Consider the following 15,082-nt stretch of genomic DNA (forward strand, 5'->3'; position numbering starts at 1 on the left):
TGTAGTGGGTGTATAGGCTCTGTTGCTTGTTCCATTTGCGTGTTTGCTCGGGGCGGGGGGGTTCCGCCAGTGATTTGCCTCTGCCCGACCATGGTAGAGGGGCTGATGGAGGTGGATGAAGCAGTGCACTTAGATTTGCCAGTGCCTGCATCCGCGGATACTGCGCCCTCACAGCTCTCTCAGGCTCCTTGGGCCTTCTCTGCTGATTTTGATCTCCTCCTGCATGAGGCATATTTAGCTCAGCAGGTAGGTTTGGTTAGCCAGTCTCACCCTCTAGGGGGTCAGAGAAGTGCTCCAAGGCCTGAGCAGTGGGACAGAGTTCACGGTGTCCTGGGTTTACTGATGCAGACTCGGATGACTCGGTTGGGTCTCAGGGGGACTCCGGGGCGTAAGAGGCCTTGTTGTCGCGGGATCAGGGTATTGATCCAGATGACGCCTGCTTCTCTCGGGAGATGATCTAAATAATCTTCCAGTCTTGGAGGGTGATGACCCTAAAGTGCTCCGCTTGTTCCAGAAGGTGGAGTTAGGCCCTTTGATTCCTCAGGTTTTGGAGGAGCTGGGGCTGAAAGTCCCACAGGAAGACTCAGATATTGAAGATGTGGATCTGATTCTGGATGGGCTTCGGGCTCCCCCGCGAGCTTTTTCCTATCATAAGTCAGCAAATGGCCAACCATTTGAATACGGAAGCAGTGACGTCACTTGAGGGGGACGCCCCCGAGGTTCGCGCCAACACTGCTACAAGACGTGAGGCGTGCGTGCGCTCGCCCTAGGAGGCCTCAGGTCAACATGGCAGGACGCCGTGCCAGAGCTGCTCCGGGGAAGCCGGAGGGTGCAGCAAGGAGACGCCACAGACGCCATTTTCCCGAGGCTGGTGGAGAAGGCTGAAATAGAGGTGAGGCATGTCGGGCGAAGCCGTCTGAGACCAACGGACGCAACAATCCATTGTCGGAAGAATTTCATATGCCTATCTCGCTCAATGGCCATGCGCAGGACAGTCTGTCTTGGTGGCTCTAGACATCCAGTCTAGTATGTGGGGTTGATTTGGAGGTTCCAGATTGGATAATTCTTACTACTGATGCCAGTCTTTATGGCTGTGGGGCAGTTTGCCAGTGACAATTGACCCAGGGCATTTGGTCGGCGGAAGAAGCCTCTTGGTCCGTAAATCGTTTACAGACCAGGGCAGTGTGGTTAGCATTGCTTGTTTTTCTACCTTGGGTTCAAGGCCGCTCGGTGAGGTCTTGTTGGACAATGTGACAACCGTAGCATATATCAGTCGGCTGCTTGACCAAGAGTCAAGCAGTGGCCCAGCAGACTCAGGAGTTAATTCTTTGGGTGGAACAGCACTTGATTCAGATAGCGTCTCATATTGCAGGGGTTGAAAATGTCCAAGCAGATTTTCTAAGTCGCAGAACGCTAGATCCAGGGGAAGGAGAGTTGACCGATGCAGCTCACCTGAGAGAGATGGGGCTGTCCCCATGTGGATCTAATGGCGACGAGTCTCAATGCAAAGGCATCTTGCTTTTTCAGTCGAAGGTGGCCAAAGGAGTCGATGCTCTGCTAATACCCTGGCCTCGGGGAGGGGGGGGGGTGGTGTTCTACTGATAGGCAAGGTGTTGCATCTGATAGAGAGACACCCGGGAGATGTGGTGTTGGCCATGATTCGTGGATCTGGTCAACATGGCAGTGGATGGCCTGTTACTTTTCAGTCATCTTCCTTGGCAGGGCCCTATATTTTCAGACCAGGCAGATCGCTTTTGTCTAGCGGCCTGGCTTTTGAGAGGCAGTGTTTGAGTTGAAGAGGGTGCCCAGAGGCGGTCATACTCTGCTGCAAGGTAGACTGATGTCTACTTCGTTGTATGTCCAAGTCTGGAAGATCTTTGAGGCATGGTGTATATCTAAAGATGTACAGGCCTTATGGTCTTTGGTGTCTCCGATTTTATCTTTCCTTCAAGAAGGTTTGATCAAAGGCCTAGCTTTCAACTCTCTGAGTACAGGTAGCAGCTCTGGCTTGTTTACGTGGTACAGTTGAGGGTTGCACATTGTCCTCTCATCCCGATGTGGTTAGGTTTCTTCTGGGGGGTTGAGAATTTGTCCATCTTGGAATCTTAATCTCGTTCTCCGAAGTTTATGAGAGCCACCTTTTGAACCTCTCCACAGAGCGACCTTGAAGATCGTTTTCCTGGTAGCCATTTGTTCTGCAAGGAGAATCTGAGTTACAGGCTCTATCTTGCTGTGATCCTTTCCCTTAGATCTTGGACTTAGGCGTATCCTTGCGGACAGTCCCCTCATTTCTTCCCAAGGCAGTATCAGCTTTTCATGTTAATCAGACGGTGGAGCTTTTGGCTTTTCCAGAATTGGATGCTTCCGCATCTCATGCATGGGAGCTTAGGCTGTTGGATGTCTGTAGGGTTTTGCTGAGGTATCTCAAGGGAACGAATGATTTTAGGAGATCTGATCATCTTTTCATTTTATGGAGTGGTTCGAAGAAAGGTATCCAGGCTTCCAAGGCTATCATTGTGAGGTGGCTTAAGAAGGCTATTGGGTCTGCATACATTCTGAAAGGCCGTCAGGTGCTTGAAGGTTTGAGGACTCACTCTACTTGATCTCAGGCAGCCTTGTGGGCGGAGGCAGAGTTGATTTCACCACAGGGAATTTTTAGGGTGGCGACTTGGAAGTCGCTGTATACTTTTGCAAGGCACTACTGTCTAGATGGTGGGGATCCGGAGACTCGGTCTTTTGGCGAGAGTGTCTTGCGAGCGGGATTCTCCAGTTCCCACCCTAAGTAGGGAGCTTTGGTACATCCCAGGAGTCTGGACTGATCCAGGTATGTACAGGGAAAGGAAAATTGGTTCTTATCTACTAATTTTCATTCCTGTAGTACCATGGATCAGTACAGAACCCACCCGATCTATGGAGATGGAGAGTTGTCCGCTCAGCTGTAATTTTTTTGGTACAAACTTTTAAGGGTATGGAATACAGACTTGTTGGAAAAGTTTTTTTGTTTCAAGGTTTTACAAGTTTTGCAAGTGTTTTGTGCTTGGGTACAGGTCAATACTAAGGAACTGCAGGTGGCACCAGGGATTATGAAGCAGTGTCAGTGAAACTTTCTCTGTTTCCATCTGCTGGCAGGGATGCATAAACTCAGGAGTCTGGACTGATCCATGGTACTACAGGAACGAAAATTAGCAGGTAAGAACCAATTTTCCTTTTAAAGCCATGTGCAGGGTTTTGAAGGGAAAAAGTGTCCATAGGAAAAACGGGCACAAATATTTGTGGTGTCGTCTTTCCATGGCAGTTTTCAAAAAGAAAGTATACTTGTATGTTTACTTTGGGACTAAGTGCAAAGTCCACAGGTACTCCTGATGGCAATTTCATTGTTTTTAGAAATTTAGATGTATGTAAACATCTGTATTTTCTTTTAGGGTGAAATTGATGCCCATGAGGATAGTTTTAAGTCCACTGATGAATCTGGACAGGCCCTTCTTGCAACTGGGCATTATGCTTCAGATGAAGTTCGAGAAAAGGTAAGAGCCATGATGACTTGAAACAGGAGTTTCAATATAAATATTATTGTTTGTCATTTGAAACTCCTACTAAACAGCAGGTGACAGTGTTCCACAGCAGTCAGCATCTGGCGCTGAAGGGATTAACCTCAGCCAGAACCAGCTGTTGACAGTTTAAATATCATTTATACTTTAGTCTGATACACACAGACCAAGTAAACAGCCCTTTTGATCAGACATGTCTTTTCCCATAGGGAGCTACTTCTACAGCTTACACAGGACATGCCACTAGTTGGACATCAGGGAATGACATGCACACGTAATAGACTGACTCAGAACTTTTTATTGGCCAGGGGTATCTTGGGCAGTAGCTGATTGTAGGACATGTGATGCTTGCCAGAGGATAGGAAAGCCCCAGGACTGTCCACATGCACCCCTGAAGCTCTTATCAATTATTAGTGAGCCATTTGAGAGAATAGTAGTAGATATAGTTGGGCCTCTAGCTGTACTAGCCGCACTGGGAAAAGATACATAGTGATAGTTGTGGACTTTGTTACCAGGTAACATAGAAGCTGAAAAGATAACTGCTGCCCTGCTAGAGATTTTCCCTGGTAGGATATCCTTGAGAAAATACGCTCAGATCAAGAGACACAATTCATGTCTGAGTTGATTCAGAAAATCTGGACACATGGTGGAGTGAATTATATCTGTAGTACCATATCTCGCCCTGAAATATTGGGCTGTTAGAAAGATTTAATGGGACTTTAATTGAAATAATTTTTATTGATTTTCACAGATAATAATACAGAAAAATAACTGTGGCCCAGAAGGGTTGGACTCTGAGCCCTACCCAAACCTAGACTTAATGGGACTTTAAAGAAAATGTTAAAAACCTTTGTGGAGTTGAAGACTGAGACTGGGAGAGGTTTCTGCCCTATTTGCTATTTGCAGTCAGGAAGGTATCCCAAGAGTCCCTCAGGTTTTTTTCAATTTGAGCTGTTTTATGGTAGGATGAGAGGACCCCTTCTCTTAAGAGAACACTGAGAAGGAAAAGTTGACTCCTCAGATGCCCTGATTTGAGTATGTAGTCAGTATGTGGCAGTGCTTGGAGAGCCTCTTAGCATTTGTCCGAGAACTTAATATGCAGCTCAAACAAATAAAAAAAAATAAATCTGATATTGTAAAGCTAGAAGCAGAGAGATTTTAGAGGACAAGTAACTACTTGTTCTAGTCTTAGCACATAAAAATAAACTCCAGGCTAATTGGATAGGGTCTTATAAGATTATTTGCCTGAATGATACTAATGCCATAATTATGGATCCCTAAGATAGGAAACAGAATACTTTTCATGTAAATATGATAAAGGCTTTTGCTGGCTGCACAACCTTGGTACTGGCGGTATGTAGTCCACCTGATGAGAGAACCAAGATAGTGAGCCTCTAGCTTGCTTGATCTCTTAGAGGAGGCTTTGCCTGAAGGATCTGTGCAAAAAATTGTTCTGGGAGAACAATTAACCACTACTCAGAAACAGCAGATAGATGCAGTATTGCATACTTATCCAGTTTGCTATTCATAATGTAGATACTGATACCCATAAACCACTGAAGCAGACTTCTTACCAGTTAACAGCTGAGACTGAGAAACATATAAAAAGGGAAGTAGATGAGATAGTGCTTGTTCCCATGTTCTTATGTTCTTATCTGCTTTTGTGTGGACTACAAAAACTTAATGAGTGCACAGTTTGTGATGCATTTCAGATGCCTCGGATGGACGAATTGTTAGACCACTTACTTAGTGGAGCCCAGTACTTACCCTCGACTAAGATCCATAGCGGTTATTGTCAGATTACTCTATCAAGTGCTACTTGGAAGGGATTTGCCTTTATGCCCCATTTGGTATTTATGAATTTACAGTCATGCCTTTTGGCATTTAAAAATGTTCCTGGTATGTTCCAGCACATGGTTAATCGACTGTTCCCTTAACGTACACAGATCAGTCCAGACTCCTGAGTTTTGCCTCTCTTCCAGAAGATGGGGTCAGAGAAAGTTTTACTGACACTGCCACTTAAGATGAGGTGCCACCTGCAGTCCCTCAGTATTTCTCTGATTCCAGCAGATGGTAGAGGTGCAAAGCCTGCAGTCTGTCTAGAAAAAAACCCCAAAAAACCAGAAAGGACACACAGGCTTCTGTCTACGCCTCCCAGAAGGTTGTTAGACCATGGTGGGGGTCATCCCTTCTGGTATGTGAGGCTTGAGAGCAGGGGGTTGGGGACCCTGTGTTGCTCAGATCCCTGGCCGGACAAGGCTGATACCTAGAGTTCCCGGATCACTCACCCTGTGGGATCTTCACAGCCTGTCGCCTCTTCAGGAGCCTGCTGCTGATGCCCATTTTTCCTTTCTCATTTGTTAAAGTTTGCCAAAAAAAAAAAGCAACTACAGTGAGTGGTTTGTTTCTTTCCTTTGGGGGCAGTATGTTTTCACCTTCGGTCCTGTCTTCTGGCACCCAACATTAGAGCTTTTATTTTCTTCTCTCCCCTGCCTTCTTCACCCTCTCTCCTGTGCGGCGCTTGAATGGGGGAGTCCTGGTCTCGCTTGTGGATACTGCGTGGGGCGGCCTGTTCTTCCTGCGGGGACGCGCGGTTGTGTCTTTCCCGCTCTGGCCTTTGCTCCCAATGCCTCCCTGGGGGAGGGGCCACTGGGGAGCACCGCGGGTGACACAGGCAATGTCTCCCATGCCTTGGGGAAGCATCCTTTATCACTGCTGGCCTCGGAGGACCTGTTCCCACTATGCCCGGGAATGGCAGCCATTTTGTCTTCATTTTGGTTGGCAGCGCAAGGGAACTTGGATCTCCCTCTTCAGTTGTCTCCAGAGCCCTAGGCTTCCAGGGGAGGTAGTCAACGGGCTGGGGGCCCTCCTGGCAGCGATGAGGACTCCGGGGATCATTTGGATTCGTCTTCCTCATTTTCTTTTGAATTTGTGCTCCTACTCCATAAGTCCTTTAAGGCCAGGAAGGCTGCGCATCAGGGTGTGTCCAAGAAGGCCCCAAAGCAGCCCGCCAAAACGTCCAGGACCTCTGTGGCCGCAGGGGCCCCTAGGGTCCAGCGGCTCCTGAGGATTGTGGCGACCACGGATTCTTCCTCGACCACCTCTGAGACCGAAGGGGCCCAGGGAGTGGATTCCCAGGAGTCCGGGCCTGGAGTCTGTCCGCTGAATCCGGATCTGTCACTCTTGTAGGGTGCGTCCCTCAAGGGTGATGACCCTAAGGTGGTCAGTTTATTCCATAAGGCAGAGCTGAACCCATTTATTCCAGCGGTGTTGGAGGAGTTTGGCATTGATGTCCCGCCACAGGATTCCAATCTGAGGTTGCTGAAACCCGATCATGGTTGGCCTCCAGGGTCTCGCAAAGTCCTTCCCGGGTGTGGGATATTCTGGTCACAGGTTTGAAGGTCAACAGGGCGATGGAAAGATTGTATCCGTTGCCCGAAGAGGTGCTAGACCTGTTCAAGGTTCGCAGGGTGGATGCCGCGGTTTCTGCGGTCACCAAGAAGACCACCATTCCTGTCACCGGAGTGGCAGCTTTAAAGGATCTTCAGGATAGAAAACTGGAGGTAGACCTCAAGAAGATCTGAGGTTTCTGCGCTTGGCACTCGGGCTGCCATGTGTGGCAGTTTTGTTCTGCGAGCTGGTCTTCGCTGGGTTCAGCAGCTGTAAGGTGACAAGTCTTTATCGGAGGCTGAGGCCCTCCAGGCGGAACAGCTGGGGGCCGTCATGTTGTACAGTGCTGATGGCCTTATCTTTAAGTGCCCCTTTAACCCCCTCAATCATCTTAACGGTCCAACTGACCCCCTCGCAGGCTTTCTGCTTCAGATATATTTTTTTAAAGTTTTTACTCTGAGTTTTTGTCTCCATGGCCAACTTCTTTTCAAATTCCCTCTTAGCCTGTCTTATCAGTGTCTTATATTTAACTTGCCAGTGCTTATGCTTTATCCTATTTCCTTCTGTTGGATCCTTCTAATTTTTGAATGAAGATCTTTTGACTAAAATAGCCTCTTTCACCTCACTTTTTAACCATGCTGGTAATCGTTTTGCCTTCCTTCCACCTTTCTTAATGTGTGGAATACATCTGGACTGTGCTTCTAAGATGGTATTTTTTTAACAATGTCCATGCCTCTTGCACACTTTTTATCTTTGTAGCTGCTGCTTTCAGTTTTTTTCTAACTATTTTTCTCATTTTATCAAAGTTTCCCTTTTGAAAGGTTAGAGCTAGAACCGTAGATTTACTTACTGTCCCCCTTCCTGTCATTAATTCAAATTTGATCATATTATGATCACTATTGCCAAGCGGCCCCCCCCCCCCCCCACAGTTACCTCTCTCACCAAATCCTGTGCTCCACCAGAATTAGATTTAAAATTGCTCCCTCTCTCGTCTGTTCCAGAACCAATTGCTCCATAAAATTGTCATTTATTCCATTCAGGAACTTTATCTCTCTAGCATGTCCTGATATTACATTTACCCAGTCAATATTGGGGTAATTGAAATCTCCCATTATTACTGCACTACCAATTTGGTTAGCTTCCCTAATTTCTCTTAGCATTTCACTGCTGTCTCACCATCAATCGGCTAGAGACCAGGGCGATTTGTCTGGCTCTGCTAGCGTTTCTCCCCTTGGTGAGGGTCGGTTGGTGAGGATCTTGTCAGGCGGTGGCCTAAATCGACCGCCAGGGAGGCACCAAGAGTCATTCCGTGGCTCAGGAGGCTCTGCTCCTGGTGGAGTGGGCAGAGCAGCATCTGGAGCGTCTGGCAGCCTTGCACATAGCAGGCTTGGACAATGTGCAAACGGATTTTCTAAATCGTCAACAGCTGTACCCCAGGGAGTGGGAGCTGTCCGAGGAGGCGATGTCCCTCGTTTGTCGTCGGTGGGGGACCCCATGCGTAGATTCAGTGGCGACCTTCTGAAATACCAAGGCTCAACGTTTCTTCAGTCGGCGGTGAGAAAAAGGAGCAGAGGGAGTAGACGCCTTGGTCCTTCCTTGGCCGACGGACGTCCTGCTCTGTGTTTCCTCCCTGGCCTCTGGTGGGTAAAATTTTCCGGAGAATAGAGGTTCATCCAGGTCCGATAATTCTGGTGGTGCCGGAGTGGCTGCGGCGTCCGTGGTTTGCAGACTCGATCAACCTAGTGGTGGACAGTTCTCTTCGGCTCACCCATCTGCCGAACCTACTGTGTCAGGGACCAGTTTGTTTTGATCAGGCAGATCGATTCTGTCTAGCTGCTTGGCTTTTGAAAGGTGGCGTCTGAAGGAAAAAGATTACTGAGACGCAGTCATTGCTACGCTCTTACAATCTAGAAAGCCTTCCACCTCTCTATCCTATGCGAGGGTATGAAATGTTTTTGATTCCTGATGTTCCAGCCGGACGGTGGACCCCAGAAGAGCGTCTGTGCACCATATTTTGGCCTTCCTTCAAGATGGTTTGGCAAAAGGGCTGTCCTTTAATTTGCTTAAGGTTCAGGTGGCGGCACTAGGTTGCTTCCGAAGCAAGGTTCGTGGCGCTTCGCTTGCGGCGCATCTGGATGTTGTCCGTTTTCTTCAAGGCGTGAAACACCTGCACCCTCCTGTTTGACAGCTGTGCCCATCTTGAAACCTTAATGTGGTCTTGTGGAGCCTCTGTGCATCCCCTTTGAGCCTCTGCGGCGGGTGACTATAAAGGATCTCACATTGAAAGTGGCCTTTTTGGTATCTATCTGTTCGGCGCGCAGAATTTCCGAACTTCAAGCTCTTTCTTGCCAGGAGCCCTTTTTGAAAATCTTGGTCGAGGGGATTTCCTTGTGGACTGTGCCTTCTTTCTTACCCAAGGTGGTGTTGTCCTTTCACGTTAATCAGTCGGTGGAGCTCCCATCCTTCTCAAACTTAGATCTGGCAACGGCGCACTCTAGAGATTTGCGTCGCCTGGACTTCAAACGAGCCTTGCTGTGATACTTGGAGGTCACAAATAATTTCTGCATGTCATATCACCCTTTTGTGTTGTGGAGTGGTGCCAAGAAAGGGCATAAGGCATCCAAAGCAACTATTGCGAGGTGGTTGAAAGAGACCACATATATTTGTTAGGGTTGCCCGATTCCGGAAAGTCTCCAGGCGCATTCTACTATCTCTCAGGCAGCTTCTTGGGCAGAGTGTCAGTTGGTCTCTCCTCAGGAAATCTGTAGGGCGACTACGTGGAAGTCATTGCACACCTTTGCCAGACATGGCTTAGATGGGCAGCCCCGGGGGCTGGAAATTTTGGCGCAAGTGTGCTGCAAACGGGACTCTCCCAGTCCCACCCTACTTAGGGAAGTTTTGGTACATCCCAGGAGACTGGACTGATCTGGGTATGTACAGGGAAAGGAAAATTGATTCTTACCTGCTAATTTTTTTTTTTAATTTAAAGTATTTTCTTGAGACATGTACACATACAAAGTACAAGCTGTGCAATTAACAATGAGGCAGGCACGCAAAGAAACTACAATAAAGAGCAGTACGTATCCTCAACATATGTCTCTTATTGAATGATTTAACCCACCATTCTCCCCTTACCTGCTAATTTTTGTATCTATAGTACCACAGATCATTCCAGAGTCCCACCCTTGATTAGCAAAGTATATGGGAAAGTCCGCTCGATCTGTCTGTTTTTGCTGTATGGTCTGTGAAGAAGGACAGGTTTTGTTGATCCCACGCAAGTTTTTTGGTGTGAGGGCATTTTGTTGCCTGTTTTATGGTTATCCTCTTCCCTCTGCTCATATAGGGAGTAGGCATAGTTACTTAATTCTTGTTTATATTTATGGCTTGGGTACAGATTAATACTGAAGGATTGCAGGTGGCATCTCATCTTAAGTGGCAGTGTCAGTAAAACTTTCTCTGACACCATCTGCTGGAGGGGAGGCAAAACCCAGGAGTCTGGACTGACCTGTGGTACTATAGGAACTGAAATTAGCAGGTAAGAACCAATTTTCCTTTAGATGGACTGGATGCTAGAGCAAACCTGGGATGACCATCTGACCCATTTTATTGGGGTATTATATCAGATTCAGGAAACAAGCCTGACAAACCCAGCAAGTATCAGGAATGGCAGAAATCCAGTATCTAGGGTGGGGTTTGCACAGTGAAAGCCTGAACTAGCTAAAATAGAAGAAATATGGAACTGGCCCAGTCTCCAGGCTAAGATGCAGGTTTTAGCCTTCTTAGGGACAGCAGGGTATTATAGGAAATTTCTTTCCCAGTATAGTGCAATAGCCAAACACCTGACTGACTGATCTGACAAACAGCTATCCCATCTCATTTCCTGATCCCCAGAATGTGAAGCAGCCTTTCAAGCTCTAAGGATCGTAGTAACTGCAACTTCAGTGCCTGCTGCACTAGGCCATAAACAAAGATTTGTGGTGCAGACTTATGTCTCAACTTTTGGCACTGGGCTGTATTAAGTTGTGGTAATAAAGAACACCCTAATGTGTATCTAAACTGCCAATTTCTGGACAGAGAGATGGTCTGTATCGCTATAGAGAAGGAATACCTTGTTTTAGTGTGGGTTTTCAAAAAGCTGCAGCCATGTCTGTTTGGATGAGCCTTTATCACAGATCAGAATTCCTGGGTCTGGCTGAAAAGAGTCTCGAGAAAATGGAAGGTTGCTGTGGTGGAGTCTGTTGTTGCAAATATATAAATCCATCATCCAGCACAGGAAAGGCAGTGAACATGGCAATGCAGATGGACTATCTAGAAAAGGTGAACCAGGACTGTCCTGACAATAGACTCCTGAGACCCTTTTAAGGGGGGAAATGTGGTGAAATAAAAGTTCCACAGTAAATATTGTTGGTCATTTGAAACTCCTACTAGACAGCAGGTAGCAATGTTCCACATTCCCTGTACGTACCTAGATCAGTCCAGACTCCTGGGTTTTGCCTCCCTTCCAGCAGATGGAGACAGAGAAAGTTTCACAGGCACCGCCTCTTAACCAGGTGTTCCACCTGCAGCTCCTCACTATTTCTCTGTCTCCAGCAGATGGAGGTGGTGCAAAATCTGCAGTTTTGTCCCGCAAAGTTCTTTTTTTTTTTGGGGGGGGGGGGGGTCCAGGAGATTTCTATTAGGAGTTACGATTTTTAGATGAGCACTGTGCCTCTTAGGAGGTTGGTAGGTCCTGGTGGGACAATCCTTCCTGGTAGCAGGCTGGAGCGAGCAGGGGTTGGGGACCCTAAAATTGCTCGGGTTGGTGCGCCGGGGGTGACACCCAGTGGTCTGACTCCCTCCCCTCCCAGCACAATTTTTTCTAAACCTCTGCCATTCTGGAGGGAAGTATAGCTTGTCTGTTTTGTTCTTCTTGGTTAAAGTTTAAAAAAAAAAAAAGAGAGAACAAATGGGGGAGAGACTGCCTGGCCGTGCTGTGTGCTCTCCCGGGTGTCTGATGTTTCCCGATCACCTTACAGTGGCGAAGGCAGGTCCTGGAGGTTAGTTTGCTTCGGATCTCAGTGTTAGCCCAGCAGTTTCCTTGGGGATTTTGATTATGCCGTGTCATTCCTGATGCCAGTGTTCCACAGTTGTTAGCTGACACTGAAGGGATGAACCTCAGCTAGAACTAGTTGATGACATCACTGCTGCTCTTGTCTGAATACAGTGGCAAACTGTGAGAAAGGTGATGGTCAGCAGTAGCTGGAAGCAAGTGACTTTCAGATGGAGTTGGACTGCCAGTTAGAAGAATGGTTAAAGCAGGGTTTAGCCTGCAGTCCCTCAAACACCATTCTGGATTCTGGTCATAATGGATGAGAGCCTGTCTGGATTGTGGGGGTGCATTGTCTGGATCCTATGAGTCAGGAATTTTAGTCCCCAAAGGAAGCAGCTTAGTCCATCAATAAGTTGGAAACCAGGGCAGTAAGACTGGCTTTGATTCATTTTCTTCCTTTGCTCTGAGAGAATGCAGTAAGGTTGCTGTCCGGCAATGCTACAGTAGTGGCATTTGTGAACAGACAGAGCGGCACCAGAAGTCAGGGAGTATCAGAAAAGACGACTTTTTCCTAGTGTGTAGCCAGATGGACTCAGGTTATGCTCCCCTGCCAGCAGATGGACAGAGAGTCAGGTTGCAAAGCTGACATCACCGTACATATACCCCTGCAGTGACCTCAGCTCTCCAGTATTTTCTATCTGCAGTAGATGGTGGATGTACTTCTCCCTATGAGGATTGCTGTACTTTTTGGAAGGAGAAATTCTACATTCTAAATTGAAGGAAATTGAGTCCCGCTCTCCTGTGGTGATATCCAAAGGTCCCTCCTCAATTGAGAATTCCTGAGGCAATTTCTGAGATCCCTCAGAGGTGTGTCTTGGTCTGGTAGCCCAGCGGTTCTCAACCGGTGTGTTGCGACACACCAATGTGTCGCCAAGCACCGGCAGGTGTGTCGCGGCTCCCGGTGCCCCACTGCCCCGCTTGTGCTTCCCTTCTCCCCAGGGGCAGGACTGAAGAGTGGAAAGATGCTGCGCACTACCGCCGGCTGAAGACTGGAGAGACCTACGCGCCGCTGGCGGGGCCGAAGAAGGGAGAGACGCTGCGCGCCGCTGGCGGGGCCGAAGAAGGGAGAGATGCTGCGCGCCGCTGGCGGGGCCGAAGAAGGGAGAGACGCTGTGCGCCGCCGGCGGGGCCGATGAAGGGAAGCGATGCTGCGCGCCGCCGGCGGGGCCAAAGAAGGAAGCGATGCTGCGCGCCGCCGGCGGGGCCGAAGAAGGGAGCGATGCTGTGTGCCACCGTCGACTGAAGACTGGCGAGACCTGTGCACCGCCGGTGGGGCCGAAGAATGGAGACGCTGTGCGCCGCCACCAGCAGCTGAAGAGTGATCTGTGCGCCACTGCCAGAGGCCAGGCCGGCGGGACGAAGAGCAGAGAGACCCTGCACACCGCCGGAGGCGGTTGGAGAGACGTTGCACGCCGCTGGAGGTCAGGCCAGCAGCGACTGATAAGTGGAGGCCAGGCATATTGGGCCAAACAATGAGAAGAGGCTCCATGTGAGCTTGTGTGTGTGGGTAGATTGGGTGCATGAGTGGCAGCTTTGTGTGTGTGGTAGAATGGGTGCAGGAGTGGCAGCTTTGTGTGTGTGTGTGGTAGAATGGGTGCAGGAGTGGCAGCTTTGTGTGTGTGTGTGGTAGAATGGGTGCAGGAGTGGCAGCTTTGTGTGTGTGTGTGGTAGAATGGGTGCAGGAGTGGCAGCTTTGTGTGTGTGTGTGGTAGAATGGGTGCAGGAGTGACAGCTTTGTGTGTGTGTGTGTGTGGTAGAATGGGTGCAGGAGTGGCAGCTTTGTGTGTGTGTGTGTGTGGTAGAATGGGTACAGGAGTGGCAGCTTTGTGTGTGTGTGTGGTAGAATGGGTGCAGGAGTGGCTGCTTTGTGTGTGTGTGTGGTAGAATGGGTGCAGGAGTGGCTGCTTTGTGTGTGTGTGTGGTAGAATGGGTGCAGGAGTGGCAGCTTTGTGTGTGTGTGGTAGAATGGGTGCCTGGGTGCATGAATGGCAGCTGTGTGTGTGTGGTAGATTGGGTGCATGAGTGGCAGCTTTGTGTGTGTGGTAGAATGGGTGCAGGAGTGGCAGCTTTGTGTGTGTGTGGTAGAATGGGTGCATGAGTGTGTGTGTGGTAGAATGGGTGCATGAATGGCAGCTGTGTGTGTGTGGTAGATTGGGTGCATGAGTGGCAGCTTTGTGTGTGTGGTAGAATGGGTGCAGGAGTGGCAGCTTTGTGTGTGTGTGGTAGAATGGGTGCATGAGTGTGTGTGTGGTAGAATGGGTGCATGAATGGCAGCTGTGTGTGTGTGTAGGTGTGGTAGAATGGTACCTGGGTGCATGAATGAGAGCTTGTGTGTGTGTGTGGTACAATGTGTGCATGAGTGGCAGCTTTGTGTGTGTTTGGTACAATGGGTGCATGAGTGGCAGCTTTGTGTGTGTGGTACAATGGGTGCATGAGTGGCAGCTTTGTGTGTGTGTGTGATAGAATGGGTGCCTGAGTGCGTGAGTGGCAGTTTTGTGTGTGTGTGGTGGAATGGGAGCAAGAGCATTTGTGTGTGATTGAGAGCTTCTATGTAAGTGACAGAGCATGTGTGTGATTGAGAGAGAGACTGTCAGAGGTGATGTGTTTCTGTGAGAGCGAGACAGAGATTGGTCAGCGAAGTGATTGGTGTGTGTGAAAGAGAGACAGAGACTAGTCAGGGAGGTGACTGGGTCTGTGTGAGAGAGACAGAGACTGGTCAGGGAGGTGACTGGTGTCTGTGTGAGGAAGAGATACTAATTAGCGAGGTGACTGGTCTGTGTGAGACAGGTTGTGACTGGTTGTGGGCCCTAAGGAAGAGGACTGTGAGGTCAGAGCTTCAGCAGCCACTGCTGCTTCTGGTGAGTGCCTTTGGCCTTGGCCTGCAAGGAAAAGGAGAGGAGAGTTACTGGAGAGGGTAAGTAAAAGTGGCTTTTTAAGCTTATTTTTCTTGATTGACTGCCATTTTAATTATTGGGTATTATGGGATGTGTCTGCTGTTTTGAAATATTTTATTGATATTTGGACAATGTGTAATCATTTTTATGAGTTTTTAATT

General features: G+C 48.5%; 1 protein-coding gene across 9 annotated transcripts in view; it reads left to right on the forward strand.

Annotated features, from left to right (window-relative positions):
- SPTAN1 (spectrin alpha, non-erythrocytic 1) overlaps nucleotides 1–15,082 on the forward strand; it is a 457,019-nt gene that overhangs the window by 113,353 nt on the left and 328,584 nt on the right. For all 9 annotated transcript variants that reach the window (XM_029611329.1, XM_029611328.1, XM_029611326.1 and 6 more), the window contains one exon: nucleotides 3,423–3,524. In XM_029611329.1, the coding sequence (XP_029467189.1) occupies nucleotides 3,423–3,524 (102 nt within the window). The remainder of the gene's footprint in view (nucleotides 1–3,422; nucleotides 3,525–15,082) is intronic.

Source organism: Rhinatrema bivittatum, chromosome 8 (genome assembly GCF_901001135.1).
Source record: "Rhinatrema bivittatum chromosome 8, aRhiBiv1.1, whole genome shotgun sequence".
In the NCBI taxonomy this organism is placed as follows: domain Eukaryota; kingdom Metazoa; phylum Chordata; class Amphibia; order Gymnophiona; family Rhinatrematidae; genus Rhinatrema; species Rhinatrema bivittatum.